The 18,004-nt window shown below is 36.9% G+C and overlaps 1 protein-coding gene across 1 annotated transcript in view; it reads right to left on the bottom strand.

The window, feature by feature from the left end:
* ANO2 (anoctamin 2) overlaps window positions 1-18,004 on the bottom strand; it is a 181,839-nt gene that overhangs the window by 145,925 nt on the left and 17,910 nt on the right. The window contains 1 exon segment of the mRNA XM_085311278.1: window positions 3,514-3,612. Within this exon segment, the coding sequence (XP_085167404.1) occupies window positions 3,514-3,612 (99 nt within the window).

Consider the following 18,004-nt stretch of genomic DNA (forward strand, 5'->3'; position numbering starts at 1 on the left):
TCATATTCAAGCAGAACTTCCTGTGGTTCAACTTCTGCCCATTACCTCTTGTCCTGTCACATGAGACAACTGAAAAGAGTTTGTCCCCATCCCCTTGACACCCTCCCTTCAGGTACTTATGCACATTGATAAGATTCCCCCCTCAGTCTTCTCTTCTCCAGGCTAAAGAGGCCCAGCTCTCACAGTCTTTCCTCATAGGRCAGATCATAGAATCATAGGATGGTAAGGTTGGAAGGGACCTCTGGAGATCGCCTAGTCCAGCCCTCAGCATAGCCCATACGGGGATTGAACCTGTGACCGTGGCATTAGGAGCACCACTCTCTAACCAACTGAGCTGAACCTGCCAGTCCTCTGATCATCTTTGTAGCCCTACACTGGACTCTCTTGAGTAGCTCCATGTCTTTCTTGTACTGGGGAGCCCAGTACTGGATGCAGTACTTGAGATGAGGCCTCAGCAGGGCTGAGTAGAGGGGCAGGATCACCTCCCTCGACCTGCTGGCAACACTCTTCCTAAGGCACTCAAGGAGACCATTGGCCTTCTTGGCCACAAGGGCACATTGCTGGGTTATGGTCAACTTGTCCACTGGGACTTCCAGGTCCTTCTCTGTAGAGCTGCTCTCCAGAAGGTCATTTCTCCCTAGGTGCTGAACTCTGCGCTTGCCCTTGTTGAACTTCATGAGGTTCCTCTCTGCCCAACTCTCCAGCCTGTCCAGGTCTCTGAATGGCAGCACAGCCCTCAGGTGTGTCAGCCTCTCCTCCCAGYTTGGTATCATCAGCCAACTTGCTGAGGAGGCACTCTGTCCCTTCATCCAGGTCATTGATGAAAAATTTGAACAGGTTGGGACCCAGTACTGAGCCCTGGGGAATTCCACTCGCCACAGCCTCCAACTAGACTCTGCACCACAGATGACAACCCTCTGAGCTCTGCCTTTCAGCCAGTTCTCAATCCACCTCACTGTCCACCCGTCTAACCCATACTTCCTGAGCTTGTCTAGGAAGATGTTATGGGAGACAGTTTCAAAACCTTGCTGAAGTCAAGGYATACAACATCCACTGCTCTTCCCTCATCTATCCAGCCAGTCATTCCATCAAATACACATCACAAAGTAGGAAACCATTCTTCAAGGAGTAATATGCACTGAACAGCTGGTTTTGGTATAATATGGCTGGAACTGCAGTGATTAATATGAATTTGTRAATATATGTTTGCATATGGGTTCCTACACACACACATGTGAATGCAGCAGAACACAGCTAACCCACCCAAAAAGGCACTCTGATTTTTATGATTTGAAGTATACCTGAATACAAATCTTACTGGATTTCTATGCTCTTCTTAAAGATCTTTTTGCTTAATTCTAGTTTCCATTGGATGTGATATGGACTTTCTTTTCATTATTTACCCATCCATTTTAGGGAGCTGCTTAGTGTTYTAAGGGGGTTAATTTCACTTGTGGTTGTTGCTCATAGCACATTGGCCACAGATGACAGAGTAACAGCAAGCAAAATACCAAAGCGTCTAGCTCCTCTAGTATTTGACTTAAGATTGTATGATGAACTATGCACTAGCTATGGGACTACAAATAGCATGACAGTTTAGGCTATTAATATGTTTTCTATGACCTTTGTCTGAAATTATGGTCTTTCTCTGATTAGACCTTTGAGATTTACTCTGTGTGTTTTCTCTCATTCAAAGGAGAGGGGGGGATGTTGAACTGTTCGTCAGGGATGTTGAACTGTTCGTCAGTTACTAGGATGGCCGTTAGAGACTGCCAGCTCCTGGATAGATCTTATGCATACAGAACAATATAATGGCAGAATTCTGACAAGAAGATAGTATACAGAAATAATGTAGAAATACTTCAGCGCATCTACAAGAGGCTAGGAGGGGAAAATTCCCATGAGGGAAGAAGAAGGTAGGAATGAGAGCAGGTATTGAAAATACACAATGAGAAAGAAGCTGAGAAGTGATCAAAGAAGGGAGTGAAGGATTTCAGGTGCTTTTCTAGAAGACGGCGTATGCCTCCATCAATGTGCTCAAAGGGATGGAGGTGTAGTAAGTGTCCAAGACCTACTGGTTTTCAAACGTTGATTACAAATAACCAATGTTATTTTTTTCCTTTTTCTTTTCTTTCTTTTTTTTTTTTTGTAGGGTGCAAACACAATACAATAAGAGTGGCTTGGCCATGACTCTGACAGTGATAGATGGTACCACCACAAGATGTGAATGGTGTTGAGGCCTTTGATGGGTAAAAACAATCAATAGGGAAAAGAGAAAAAAAAAAAGGAAGAAAATAAGATCAGTCTGTCTTTTAATGCYGATGATAATGCAATCGAAAAAGTTTTTAGCAGTGCTGTTGATAGCCCAAGGCAGCTCCACTGACATCAGTAGAGTTGATAGCTAACAGGCTAAATCACTGCAGGATCACAAGTTTTAGGATATGCTCCCCAGAATTTGCAATGTTTAACAGCAATTTTTTTGAAAGCTCTAGGTATTCTAAACTACTAGGACTGTAAAGAAGGTCCAAAGTCCAAAGTCTGAATGACAATAAGGCAAGTCCAAATTCACTAAAGTTCCTGATACCATAAAAACAGTCTCAGAGTATTCCTAGACTTTAAAGGAGAAACATTATGGCAAAAAATAGCTATCATACTTTCTCTCACACTGCACCTCACCTTTGAGGAAAGTTCTCTGTCAAATATCCAAATAGCTTCTACCTTCTCCACTTTCAAATCCATCTTTAAAATCCACCTCTGTCATCATTCTATAAAGCCCCCTCTGCCAGCCAACTGCCTCTGTGGCCAGCCAGATGGTCAGCTATGCTTATTGCTGTTTTTACTTTTCTCTAGTAACCAGCAAATTTAAAAGGAAAAAGAAAAAGGAAGACGGAGGGGGGAGGAGAAAAAACTACAGTACATAAAACTTGTAAAGCTCTATCATTCTTTGTCACCCTAACTTTCTGGGTGTTTGGTTTTCTTTTTGTATTTGTATTTGGTCACATTACATCTGTTTCATCTTTTCCAGACCTTTTTTCATTAAGTTAAATCAATCAAATAAATTTGACTGGAAAATTCTATTGAGATCAACATGGGCACCATTTAATATAATTAGCACTAGTCCTGTTAACAGAGGACTGGAAGAGATCACCTGAACCACCACATTCTCCCATATATGTAGACAACTGTCTAATAGAAGATCTCCTATGAAGGGTCCACAGGCATCTGTTTCTTACATTTACCCACACTACAAAGCTAGTGTATTTCAGCATTAATTCAATACAGGCATTATTTTTAGCAAATAATAATGTATGTAAATGTCAGATAATGATTCCAGGGCATAATTTGACCTCATGAAAAATCATTGGATTTAAAATAAAGCCAAAATTCAAAGCAAGCTAACAAGAACTTGGTATCTTGCTAATGCCAAAAATCACTTTTGAAATCCCAACCTTATAACTAATTCTGAATTAAATCACATTAAAGTAATTAATARTGTGAAAGAATAAGCCTTACCTTCTTAGTGGGCATTTTTATTTTAAGGAGTTCTGCTTCTCGACTAAGTACATGCCAAGGTGCGTGTATGCGCACAAAGATCAATCCTTGGCTCTTATTCTGAAATATAAAATAGTGAAAATATATATTTCAATATTATTGAATAGGAATATTTCAGCAATGACATTTCCAAATTAAATCATGCAACAGTAGTAGGTAAAGAGAGTGAACAAAAAAATGCTGTTATAACCGGGATTAAAAATGACTTTTTCTTTAAAAGCTGACTCTTCTAATGCTCTAGAATCTGTTTATCAACATGCACTACAATGCTACTCTGTGCACCATGAGGACACAAGGTTATAGTTGATTCTGGAACCACATGAATCAGAAACCCCTTGAACTACAACTTCTACTCTCAGATATTTTGCATTTTATCCCAGTTTATTGGTGGGCTTTTGTGTTCATTTGGACCAACAAATAGAAAATTTTTMTTTTGTTCTGGGCTTTGCCCTTAGGCACACATTTTCTGCCCTAAATATTTTCTTAGTACTTCATCAGATTAGTAGTTTCTTAAAGGGGATCAGACTCAGTAATTACCCCATGAAGTATCTGYACTGCAGCACTGATCCAGATATTCAGATTTAACTTCTAAAGAGACACATAAGCCTAGTGCTTATAAAAATAACYGTGCAGAGGCAGAAGACTACACAAGATGGCCTCTGTGCAGCCAGTCCTCAGGTGAGACAAGCTGTTCAGAGGTGAATCTGAGCCACATATAGTCCTTCAAATATTGGAAAGCAGAATCCCTGTCATAAATAGGAAAATAAAATACAGACATGTTGATACAGACTTTTTCCTCAGTTAACTCACATTCTCCTTTCTAAAAGAATAGTAAATTACAGATATGAATGTTTATTGGGATGAAAGGGGTAAAAAGTTAGGAGGGAGACTGAGCAAGGGACAGGAGGATAGATCTGGGGTAAAAATACAGAAGCAGAAGGAGAAGACTGCAAAGGCTTGGGCTAGAGCCAGGAAAGAACTACTAAGACCAATGATCTTTGTGAAGAAGTGCACATGCTGATGTTTTGGTGCTAGGGCATACTGACACTTTGCATTTTCCCGCCCATATGTGTGTAAGGATCAGGAGAGATCGCTCTCTTTAGGGTAGAATAAACCTCCACACACATTTTTGGGAAGCATCAGCTCTCTACTGAGGAGTCTGAACCACTGTTCTTCACCTAACGTGAGCTGAAATCAGATGAGATGGAGGGACTGGAGGCACATAAACCTCTGAAAATCATTCGTTACAGAGTAAGGGAGCAGTAGCCATAGGCATGGGAGTACAGAAGAGGGAGAGGCTTGGAGGAAAAGCACTCACTATGTAAAACCTGTGAGACAAGAAACTGAGTCAGCAATCCCAAYTTGATGAGGAGCATAATTGGGTTATACATGCAGCTTAAATACAAAACTCAGATGGCCCATTTGGGAGTAACCACCTGGTACATAAACATTTTCAGAAGACTAAAGAAAGCATATTAATGCACACACAGCTTAATGTCATTGTAATCACCAAGTAGCTCAAGTCTACAAAGCTGGGAATATAGGTCATAGCCATAGAAACTCATATTCTCAAATTTTAAAACTTAAATTCTGTAGGAAGTTGACTCCAAAAAAGTTGGGCTTTCTTCTTCTTCTGTCTCTCTCTCTCTCTTTTTTTTTTTTTTTTTTTTTTTTTTTTTTTTTTTTGAGAGGCTTTGAGTTGGGGAAAGTTTTAAACATAAAAATATGAGGTATCTGTTTATGTATGCATAAATCTGAAAGACTATTCCAGTACATTTGACCTTACCTCAGAAAATCCCATTCTTTGAAGCTAAAATGATATTTTTCTATTTAGTATATAATTTATATGAAGCTATTTCCAACTAATATTGTACCATATCCCACTGAAATCAGCATTTTAAAAACAATATTTAACTTTTCCAAAGTGTATAAATGCTTAGAACTTCCTGTAAACACCAAAAACACTTTTGTTGAATATTATATAATGCTTCCTGATTAAAAAGTTAGATTGAAACACTCATATCTTATGGTAAYATTTTCCTCTTATTTCCCTAATATCTGCAACATGAAACAAAGATCACTACATCACTTTCAGTTAAAATTTCTGCAGTGGAACAATGTTATTTTAAACAGCAGAATGAATTGTTGAATGTATTGCTCATCAATCCATGGGGGAAATAGGCTTTAAGAGGAGGAAGTAAAAATTTACTGGGCATAAGCAGATGTTCTGGTAATCATTTGCTGAAAATGTTTAATAACAGATGAGAGTTTAAATTTCAGTCAGTGAAGATCAGGAGGCTTCTTCTTAGATTTTGGCTAAAATCAAACATAGCTTCAGTTTAATATCTCCTATGTCCTCTATCCAGGGAACTATATTCGACATTGGCAAGAAGAGGGACAGTATGATCTAATTGGTCATTTCCAAGTCAGGCTCATGTGACTACACACATTTTAAAGAAAATCGGTCAAGTGATTTGAGAGAAAAAAATCAGATGAAGAACATGACCTTTGTATATTAGAGCAGAAACATGTTGGAAAGTAGTATTGTTCATAAAGTAATATCAGATGCTGTGGAATCAGAGCTAATATTTAAAAATCACTCCATAGTAGGAAACTGAGATCATTTTAATAAAGACAATAAGGCAGGAGAACAGGAACAGCTGATTCTTGTCGGATAGTAAACAAAGTGCAGAACAACAGATTGCCGAATATTTAGTTAAGGATTACAAAAACCATGTTTCCCATACCTTTCTATATTTTTGTATACTTAAAATTCCTCAAAGAAATCTAGAGTAAACACATCTCACCAATGCTACTGTGAAACAAAAATACAACAAATAAAATCAGCCTCGTGTAGTCTCAAGGAATAGATCAGCTACCTAATTTTCTACTGAGCTGTCAAAATAAAATCCTGTACCCGCTAATCCTCTCTGTTAAGGCTCTTTGCTCTACTTTTCAAGTCTTCACTCACGGTAGCTGTGGTTGTCATTTTGCATGTCCTTTTTGTTTTTATTATGATAACTGGTGAAGACCTGTTCAACTCATTTGTTCCTAGAGGACTTATTCTATTGCAAACATCACCAAATGTTAAGACTTGTTTTTCTCGTTGCCAGTGTCAATTTATGACTGTTTACTGGATGCATTTACCAAACARTGTAATTTGATTAGTCTGCTGAGATAATTAAGGTATATTTTTGTGAATGTAGTTTAATATTTGCTCTTACAAAATGCTGTCTGTCTTCTGCTTTGAATACACTAATTACTGCTGCTTCTTCCCTCTGGATGCATCACTACAGCTACATGTCGTACTAGCTAACGTTATTTTTGTCTGATCATTCACATGCTATTTAATACAGCAATCCTTAACCAAATCCTTTTTTACTTACAGCTGATGTCTTATGGGATTTTATTCTTGGTCCTGAATTGTTCTATATCATTCATTGCACTGCCTGATTATATTACTCAAGTGACTTTAAGTACTGTTATGCTGATGACAAACAGATTTGCTGCTTTCCTGATCCTTTTTTGTCAAATCTATATTCCATACAACTGATTTCTTCCCTTAAGTTTTAGGAGTGGAAGTTTTTTCAATACGTTGGTTCCGAATCACTCAGGGTATATTTATAGCTTGATTTCTTTTTTATTTTGTAACATTGTTTTGGGCCTTCCCATTTTAATAAAAAAGCTCCACACTGAAGTGAAATGAAAGAAAATCTGGAAAGTCTGCTTTGCTTTTTAGTTAGCACATGAAGGGAGACATTAAGGGAGACTTTTTTTTATCCTTCATGATTTAACAATAAAATAGTTTATCTGCATTAACTGCAAATTCAAAGATTTTTTATAAAGTTATCTGTAGCATAACTTTTTATATTAGAAATTTAAAAACTCTCATATACATGAAAATGTGGTATATATTCTTATTCATTATGTTTTGACTAGTGAAAACTGAAAGAGTGAGTTATTTAATTAAAATCTAAATGTTATGAAACACAAACAAGCAAAATAGCCAGACAAAGCAGAGGCGGTCTAAAATTTAGATTTGCCATTGACTTTAGGTTTCTAGAAGTCAGATTTCAACTGAAAAGTCTGACAGTCTAAAGTTAGTGACACAACCATATTTTTCATCCACTTTATCAGGTACAGCTTTACAATTATAACATGGAATATTTTTGAACTGCTATAGCACAATTATTGTATTTTATTAACCTTTGCCTACTTCAAATTTTCTCAACTCCAGTTCTTGCAAGGACCACTTATAGATCATGGAGATGTACTATGAAGCCTGCCCTGTGTAAAGAGGAGTTTATGAAGAGGTCCTGCTGCTCCCTAAAAGCATGACATGTAAAAAGGTGGAGTACTGCATGTTTAACTCAAGGATTTCTCATGATGCCTTTTTTTTTCCAGGCCGCTTTTAACTCCTACTTCACCTCATTCAGATAATGTGTCATGTGTCAGCCTGATGATGATGTGTTCTCAACAGCTTGTGTAGACACTTGTAATTTAATCTACAGCATTATACTCTTCTACAGGCATTATATTTGTTAGTCACAGTCAAGAYAGTAAAAAGCTTAAAAATAATAATTACATACTGGTAGAGTCTCAGGCTTTTTTGTGACATTAACATGTTGCTGCTGGCAACTCTGCACCTACAAAATTTATTGTTGAATACCACAATTTGGAAAGTCTTTCTCATGATTTCCTCATGATGGAATAACTCATCACTCATATTATATCAAAAGAAAAAAATATAACTTTTAGTAAATAATTATTTTAAAATACTTGTCCAAAGAAATAGATTTTTGCTGTGTATGCCATTATGAAGAAGAAAGTAACACTGGTGGGTTGAAAGAATCTGAACTGAAATGATTAACTACTGTCTAATTTTTATATTATCCATCAACCCAAGGGAATGCTGAAGTTCCTTATGACTTTTTACAAATATATATATATATAGGAAATAGAAAGGTATAAACTAAAAACCTGAAGCATCTACTCTTCTTTCTTAAAAAGGCAAACTGTCTGGGCAATCAACATTTTATCCTTCTGTGATCATTAGGCAGACAGAAAAATAGCAACCATATTCAGAGAGCAAGTTTATAATGGCTTCAGTTAATATAGTCAGACATCTTTTGCTGATGCGTGATACCAGTTACACCAGGTAAATAATGAGACAGTTTTTAGAGAAGGGGTCAGTTCCCTATAGTTCAGTAAAAGTAATCATCTTCCCATTAATTCAGTTACCAAATGGGTCCGTCACATATGCAAATGCAAATGCTCAAAATTAATGGCTTGTCTCCTGATGCCACCCCTGAAATTTAGGTGAATAACAATGAGGTATGATAATGGAAATAAAGCTCAATTACTTCTTACTGTCAATTACTTCTTACTGCCACATGGCTCTGGCCACATATGTTTTACAAAAGCTGAGCCAAATAATGAGCTTTTGGCCCCCTACTTGGATACCACATAATGGAATGATACTGCACAATCAGATTCAGATAGTGACTGTGAAAGCATCTGCATTTGGTGCCGACTGTATTGGGCCTCAGTCTGAATAAGTAGCATTTTTCTGATTTTACCATTTCACATATTTTACCATTTCACATCCAAGATGTAAAAAAAATTTATAAAGCATGTATATCTAAGTATATGTCAGTTACATTACAGAAAGGAATGGTGGGGCACTAGTCAGAGTGATTTTCAACCGAGATATCCACCCAGAGCAAATAACTTACATTCTGTCTGTCACTGGTTAAACGAAGATAATGGAACCTCCTTCTACCAAAAGAGGGTTGTGAAGATAAATATGCTAGAGACTATGAGGTGTTCAGACACTATAGTATACAGAAAAGGGTGAAACAGATCAGCAAATTCACAGACAACAGCCACGCCATGCATCTCATGATCTCTCTCATTTTCCTTTCAAAACAGTAGTCATTTTATCTTTTCTTTAGCTTTTTTGTTTCATTATTTCTCTATTATTTCATCCTTACCATATAGCTTTCCAGTGCTTACCATAATCCTCGTGAATGGCTGCAGATTATACTGTAACTGCATTAAAATAATTAACAATGAACACCAGCAGCTCCAATAAGAAGCCTCACTCATCAAAAACAGCTAATCTTGTGCAGCACAAGCCTGAAGACACAGACCACAGGTCTGTTCAGGCGTAGCAAAGCTAAACTCCATGTAGTTCACATAGTTTGGTTTATTTTTAGCTGTTCAACAATACGCTAAGCAGACTCGCTTAAGATCTGAAATTTAGATTTGGATAAAGCTGCAATAATTCACACATTTTGACAGTTTGTCTTTTGCTTTCTTCGTTTCTACCAACAGTGACAATGTTAATATCCTGTTTATTTTACTCTCTTACTCCCACCTCTGAACATAAACAGTTAAGGAATATACTAGTGTACATAAGCAAAGAACAGAACACCTTGGAATGAAAGCTCTGGTCAAAATGATTTAAAAAAAACTATCTAACCTTAATTAATAAATAAAGTACTGTGGAATGAAACAGTTGACTATTTCCTTTACAGGTGTTTCTTCACAGCATGCCTACCTTTCCAACCAAATTCTCCCAAATCACCTATAAACCAAAAGTGTCTCTGAAAGGAAGATGATACAGGAAGCTTAAAAACATAGGCATGCTTCCCTTGAACATGATGGGAACATTTAATGGCGTGCTACAGAATGAAAATGAGCTKTTAGAAACTCAAGTACAAATGTAGAATAGATTGTTAAGTCTGTCAAATATAGAAAAGGTACAGAAATTAGCATTATTGTGGTATTCATTGCAGAGCCAATAGAGGTAGGTTACAAATATGTCATAACTGCCATTCATTTTTAATTCTTTCTGAAAATATCTGAAGTTTGTCAAATATAGAAAAGGTACAGAAATTAGCATTATTGTGGTATTCATTGCAGAGCCAATAGAGGTAGGTTACAAATATGTCATRACTGCCATTCATTTTTAATTCTTTCTGAAAATATCTGAATATATGTTTTGAATTTTAAAATTAGTGTATTACCCAGGTTATTTTATGTTTATTTATCTATGCTGATTAATTACTAGGGTGTGAAAAGTGTGACTTTCAAACAGTAGAGCAAAATCTTTCCTATTTGCTTAGGCTAACTTCATCAGCAAGTCTCTCATATGTCAATGGCTCACATATATTGTTGCCAAAGTAAATCACACTTTTAATATATCTTCTGAGAATGAAGGATAACAGAAAACAACAATAAAATGCAAAAGGGGAAAAAAAAACTCAACAAGATTTAAAAAACACCCAAATCAGGCTTTCCAGAAAAAGGAGGGAGGACTCTATCACCTCTTTTATTTTGGCAAGGTCAATGGAAAAACAGGTAATCAGTTGGACTCTTTACATTCAGTGCCAATTTAGCTAGCAAGCCAATCATCTGTGAAATACATTATATCATACTTGAYTATCAATAATAAAATCAGCAAAGTTCTTGAGGCTAAAGAGTTAACATTTAAAAGAACAGAGTGTAATTCCTCTTGAGGGAATGAGACACTAATCTTCACAGAGATTTATACCCTAAGCAGTTTTTTAGATGAAGCAGCATGGAAGTCAGTCTTTAGACCAGATAACAGGCATGTTACCAGTAGAGGGATTAATGAAATAGAGATTGAGCCCCCATTCCAGCAGATTCAATCTCAAGGAAAACATGATGGAAAAATAAACCTAACAAAAGGAAGGGTTAGATACCAAACTGAAAAACAGTGGAATGGTAAAGGACATCAGGTGAAGCAAATGGGAACCAGGTTCAAAACTAACAAAAGGACATAGATCTTCATGCAGTAGGTAATGCCTCTATCTTATATATTATATATATCTTATATATTGTTATATATGTTATATCGTTAATTTTACAAGAGTTAAAGAAAAACCAGGCAAGAATTTAGAAGAGAGTTTCACTGAAGGTTACTAGACAGACGAACTGTATCAAGCAGGGAAAATCACCTGAATGTAGCTGGAGTCTGGGAGAATATTAGAATGTTGCCACTGTTAGATATAGTATACTACTTTAGATGGACTCAATCTCAAACAATATGGTCATTCTTACAGTCACTACAGCTGACAAATATAACAGGAGGAGTTTTAGGCCTCTTTCTCCCCCGTATCTGACCTCCTACTTCTTGCTGTCAACTCTTCTTCAACTAACTGCATAGCCAAAAAATGACACTAAGCAACATACTCACTGTACTCTTCCTTGGACAGAGTGTAGGCCTCTGTGATACACCTTAGWCAGAGGAGGTGCCTGAATAACAGGTGTATTCTCAGTTGGCTAGCAACTGTTCACCTAGTGATGGTGAAGAGCCTCACTCCTGAACAGCAGACTACTGTGTCTGCATGGCTAACRTCATGCCTGGTTTCTGCCATACCTTGCATCTACAGAGTAATGGGGACTCAGGAGCAGTCATTAGTTTATAATCTTACCACTATGGATTCACTTAGGTCTTTAGGTTATGTTACCATCTGGTGGTTATATTATAGCAAATAATACAGATGAGATAATTGCCTTCCCTCTGATGGTTTAATGAGGCTATCAGGTTAGGCTGTCATATGATGCAGTTTGGCACAGCTCCACTGCATTAACAAAGCTGTTCAGATGGACACAATTAAAGGTTATGACCTGACAACAGGGTATACTCAAGACTGGGCTCATGGAGGTTTCTTAGAAGGGTAAAAAGATGAAAATAAATTTGGAAATTGCAAGCACTGATTAAAAGGAGGAAAGATTCAGGTTAAACTCAGCACTAAGAAAAGATTTTAAAGATATTTTATTGTTGAGAATTAAGGGCCTAAAATACTTTGGTCTTCACCAATCGACCAACAGAAAGTTAATGATGCTGTTTTGGCACTTGTCCAAACACTATAGTTGATCAAGAAAATACACTTCTCTTCTTGCAGAGTGTGAGAGAAAATGTTCTATTCTCTGCAGCTGTCAAGAGGATAACATAGGAGCACTTTTGAATCAGAGCATACTCTATACCTGCTTCTGAAAGCCATTGCTCTTTTGGGGCAAAAAAAACTCAGTTTGGGTGACTCAGCATATAACAACGCTCAAAAATTGTTTTGAAGGTTACAAAGAATAATGAGTCATTTTCTACTAAGATTGGATATGAAAACGTGAAGTTAGATGGGGAAAGTGGGTGCTAGAAGAGGCCACCAATATATTTCCCTCACTAGATTTTCGTTTCCAAAATTACAGCATTGGGCTGGGGGGAGAGGGGAATGCTTTTACCATGATCAAAATATTTAAACTTCCTCTAAGCATGTATTGTTTACGGAGTTCGTCCCATCTCAGACTGCATCTCAATGAGTGTTACCAGCAATACCATTTTGATTATTTATTAAATTGTACTTACAGTCCTGGTGCTATTCACCTTAGGTTTTACAACAAGGTGTGGGAAAGAGCAGACAGACTGCAGAAGAATAGTACCATTTCTTGCATTTCTACAGCAAGTGAAACAACTAAATACAGGTATTTCTTTTTCCTTGTCCTAAGCACACACAATGCAAGGAACAAGACTGCATTTCCCACAGTTTGCAGATCATCCCAAGTTTAATAGAGACACACTGCCTTAGGGACCAGTTCTGTGCATCCTAGGACATCCTAGAGAAGGAGGTTTGAAGCAGCAAGACACAAGCATGTTACAGATGAAGTGCAGAACCCAAGCTGATAAGTTCCGTTGGGCATTTGCAGGCTCTGCAGATTGTTAGAGGGCAGAAGCAGCAGCAGCATTGTGATCTGAACAAATCATCAAGCAAGGAAAAATAGTTCCTTGAATCTTTGCAGCTGAGCCTAGCAGAGAAGCTTGGCTAAAAGATTGGGGGAAATTGGTGTCCAAGAAATACCTCTTTCATGGAGGGAATGTACAATATTACATCATTTTTGGAGCTCTGACCAAGAAATTCTGCTCTCTATGCAATGTGATACCTAGACTGGAAATAGTATCTTCCCATAGCAGGCATAACAAACACTATTGAAACCAGCAAGGAAATGGATAGTATTAGATTTTTCAGAAATGTTAATTAGCCAACACTTCCCAGTGATTTCTGTAGAACATACTGGATTATCAACCGTTCTGATTATCAACAGTTTTGAGAATCAACCTCCAGTTCACCCTATCCCACTAGGTTTCTCTCCCATCTAAACTACTAGTCTCAACTACCCCGAAATTATAGTCCAAAGTACAATCACTTAGTAGATACTAGTAGAGCACCTCTTATAACTCACACTTAGCTGCAAGATGAGATTTTAAGTCAAAATACTACATTGCATTCATCCACCCAAGCAGTACTGCTTTGTATTATTGCCTAACACATTTTGGCCAGATTCAACTCTCATCTCCATCAGCATAAATTTGAAGTTGTTCTGCTGAAACAAGGCACTCTGGATTTACAGTTTATACTTTTGTAATAAAATAAACAAATAAATAAATAATAAATAAAAATAACTTTAAATGGCATTAATCATCGACTATTTTGGTTGTTTGGCCAGTCACCTATCAGGTCTAAAAATAAACAACAACAACAATAATAATAATAATTTTTAAAAAATTCTAAACAGTTATAATTAATATGTAAGTTTCAATTTCTCTTATTATTCTCAGAACAAATTGTCAGCAATATTATTACTATAATAATGTTTGGTAAAGTTTGACATGTTATAAAGTTGTAAAATTTCACAACAACTTGCAACTATGCAAAAAGAATCTTAGCACATAGGATGAAGAATATACCTATTAACCTCACATAATGCCAAAGATGTGTGCCTTAAGAGAAATGAAATAGCAAAGTAAAAATGTAAGACTTCTCATTCCTACCCTGGTGATATCACACAATTTCAAATTTATAGGAAATCAGAACCAGATTTTTGTAATAAATTTGGTGCTATACACTAATAGTAATAAGTACCTTCATCCATATCTTAAATCCCTTTAATGCCTCATTAGAAGTACTCCTTATCTTGACATATTCATAAATCTTTTTGCTTGCTCTACGTCAGCTCAATCAAAGAAAATAGTGTGGTACCTCTGTCTATACAGTTTTGTTTGTTTGTTTGTTTTAATATTACATTACATTGAACATTTTTTGTAGCTTTACTTCAGCATATTTCTGCCATATTTTCCCCATATTTCTACAACATTGAATATTATTAGAAARTATTATTATTTTCTGACAAACATTAAAAGGCCAGAAAAGGGGGCTATGTGGCAAAGCTGCACATACTCTGCTAGACTGTGTCTTCATAACGGGTGGATATGTTCAGTACCAAACCACCAAAGTATACATAGCAAAATATAGCCATGAGTGGGAGAGAATTCTATCTGCTTTTTATGTTGCTCGGGACATCTTTTAGCAAGGAACTCCAAAGGACTTCAGTGACCATCTGCCTGAGAAACAATCTCAGGACATGGTCTCTTAATAGGGAAACTGCTACAGCATTCACTTTTCTCACATCCCTGGCATTGCTGTATGGTAAGTGAGGTGGATTGAGAACTGGCTGAAAGGCAGAGCTCAGAGAGTTGTCAGCAGCAGCAGAGTCTAGTTGGAGGCGTGTGGCTAGTGGCATCCCCCAGGGCTCAGCACTGGGTCCCAACCTGTTCAACTTGCTCATCAATATCCTGGATGAAGGGACAGAGTGCCTCCTCAGCAAGTTGGCTGATGATAACAAACCAGGACAAGCAGCTGACACATCAGAAAGCTTTGCTGCCATTCAGAGAGACCTAGACAGGCWGGAGAATTGGGTGGAGAGGAACCTCATGAAGTTCAACAAAGGCAAGTGCAGAGTCCTGAACATAGGGAAGAATAACCCCGTGCACCAGTAAAGGCTGGGGGCTGACCTGCTGGAGAGCAGCTCTGCAGAGAAAGACCTGGGAGTGCTGGTGGATGACAAGTTGACCATAATCCAGCAATGTGCCCTTGTGGTCAAGAAAGTTAATGGTTTCCTGGGGTACATTAGGAAGAATGTTGCCAGCAGGTCGAGGGAGGTGATCCTGCCCCTCTACTCAGCCCTCTTGGGGCCTCATCTCGAGTACTGCATCCAGTTCTGGGCTCCCCGGTACAAGAGAGACATAGGTCTACTGGAGAGAGTCTAGCATAGGGCTATGAAGATGATCAGAGGTCTGGAGCATCTGCCCTATGAGGAAAGGCTGTAAGAGCTAGGCCTGTTTATCCTGGACAAGAGAAGACTGAGAGGGGATATTATTAATGTCTACAAATACCTTTGGGGGGGGTCAAGATGATGCAGCCAAACTCTTTTCGGTGATACTAAGTGGCAAGACAAGAGGTAATGGGTACACTTCGTAATCCCTGCAATTTGTTTCAGCTACCCTGTTCCATTTCCTTGCACTCAAATGATAATCTTGGTAAAATAGCCTCTGTCCATTTTGTTCTGTGTTTATTCAGAACACACTGGATTCTCATTTGTTATATACCCCAGTAATAATGTAAACAGCAGTAACCACATTGATCCAGATCTGGGTATAACAGTTTCACACATTATATTAAAACATTTAAAATATAATTTCAAGTTTAGCATTAACTATTAAAAATATTGACCAGAGGTTTTGCCAAAAAAATTCACACATCACATAAAACTGAACAGATGTTTCAGCTGAAACAGGCTTCAGCTGAAACATTCACACATATACAAATGACCTCTTAATATTGGTCAGACATTATGTTTTTAGACCTTTCTTAAATTTCATGTGAATAAGGAGTGTTAACTAAGTATCTGCAACATGTGTTAGCTCTTTTCAAACATTTATAGAGTTGGTTTACCAAAAAAAAAAAAAAAAAAAAAAGTGAACACTTCATTTTAACCAAAACTACACATACACAACAGCTTAATAATTATGAAAGTCTGAAAAGTACCCTCTAAAAATAATCACCTCAAGTCCACATATCGAAAAAAAATTAAATATATACAACATTATATACACATGCCCCAAACTGAATCCTGTTAACTGTTAATCCTATTAATAAATGTTAACTCTGCCCCTCCAGGCAAATTGCCTTGGCATTCAAATCTTCCCCCTGCAAAATGTAGAAAGTAGCATGGAAAGTGAGTAGGAATGAATGAGCAGAAGCATTCCCTTGATCATGTTTTCTTCTTCTCTAAGGCAGGTGATTAACTGCAGGAGTTCATATAACTAGATAGTGAATTTGTTCACCCTGATCAGCTCCTTGAAAACCAAATCTTCTTTTTAAGAAAGTGATTAGTTTTCAACTGGATCAGCACTTTAAGTGATTAACTCCCAGCAGGTCTGCAAGACAAGGCTAGCACCACATTGCCAAAGATAGGGAAGAAGAGGCCAGACCCACAGAAGCCCTGACTTAGATCAGCCTACGCAGAGATGGAGCTCTGCCTTGAAGATTCTTGCAGTTATGAAAAGTTTCTAAAACTTTGTTTCCCCACCCTTACAAAGTAATCATTGTATTGGTATAACACCTAAAAATTTTAGATCAGTCATAAATGTATTTTCCATTAAAATCTCACTTGAAAACAATATAGCGGACAGGTATGCATCCTGTCTAATCATAACATATTAGCAAAACTCAGTTTATTAGAAAAAATTAATATTAAGTTTAAATAAGTATAGAGTATCTTCTGCTGTCAATTAAACAAAAGATTGAAAAGCAGTGTTTAATAACTGCAGTGGAATTCATATTTATTTTATTGTTAATAATTGGAAGACTATGATTTTTACTTATTACTGTTACAGGCAGGTGGCAGAATAAAGACACAAATTCTCTGAGTAGAAAGAAAAGCTGAAGAAATACAGAGGACATGCTAGCAAAAGAAAAACATTGGGTGAAGAAAAGAAGCAATGGAAGGCACACCTGCATGTTTTCATTTGTAAAAATATTTTCATCACATAATCTCATTCAAACCTAAAGGTTTTCATTTATAAAAACTAAAAGAACTATGAAGATTAATAGAGAATTAATATAGGAATGCAGCTAACAGACAGCTTTGAATTTTTCATTATTTTTCCTCTTACATGAATGTGAATTTACCTTGTCCTGTTTCTACTTGAAATTAGCATTTTGAATTGTACTAAGGAAATAGCCTTAGTCTTGTGTATCTTCCATCTTCTTTTTAGGGAATCTACACGGTGGGAAGACGCCCACTGTCTCACTTTATCAATTTGGCTTGCAATTTTTTAAATGTATAGTTCTTTGACTACACTTACTAATGTGATTTTAATTATACTGAAGTATTCTATAATTACATGCTAACTACTCTGAAAATCACCACTGACACATACAACTGGATGAATACATTTTAGAACTACTTGTTAGTCTTTTTTGGTACTTACAACATAAAATCAATTTTGTTAATGATGTAGAATTTTAATTACAGTTATATTATTTAGGAAATAATGAGAATTGAGTATTAATTACAAAGAGCACAA

The sequence above is a fragment of the Rhea americana genome, unplaced genomic scaffold (assembly GCF_003343005.1).
Source record: "Rhea americana isolate MKP2758 unplaced genomic scaffold, rheAme1 scaffold_338, whole genome shotgun sequence".
Lineage (NCBI taxonomy): Eukaryota > Metazoa > Chordata > Aves > Rheiformes > Rheidae > Rhea > Rhea americana.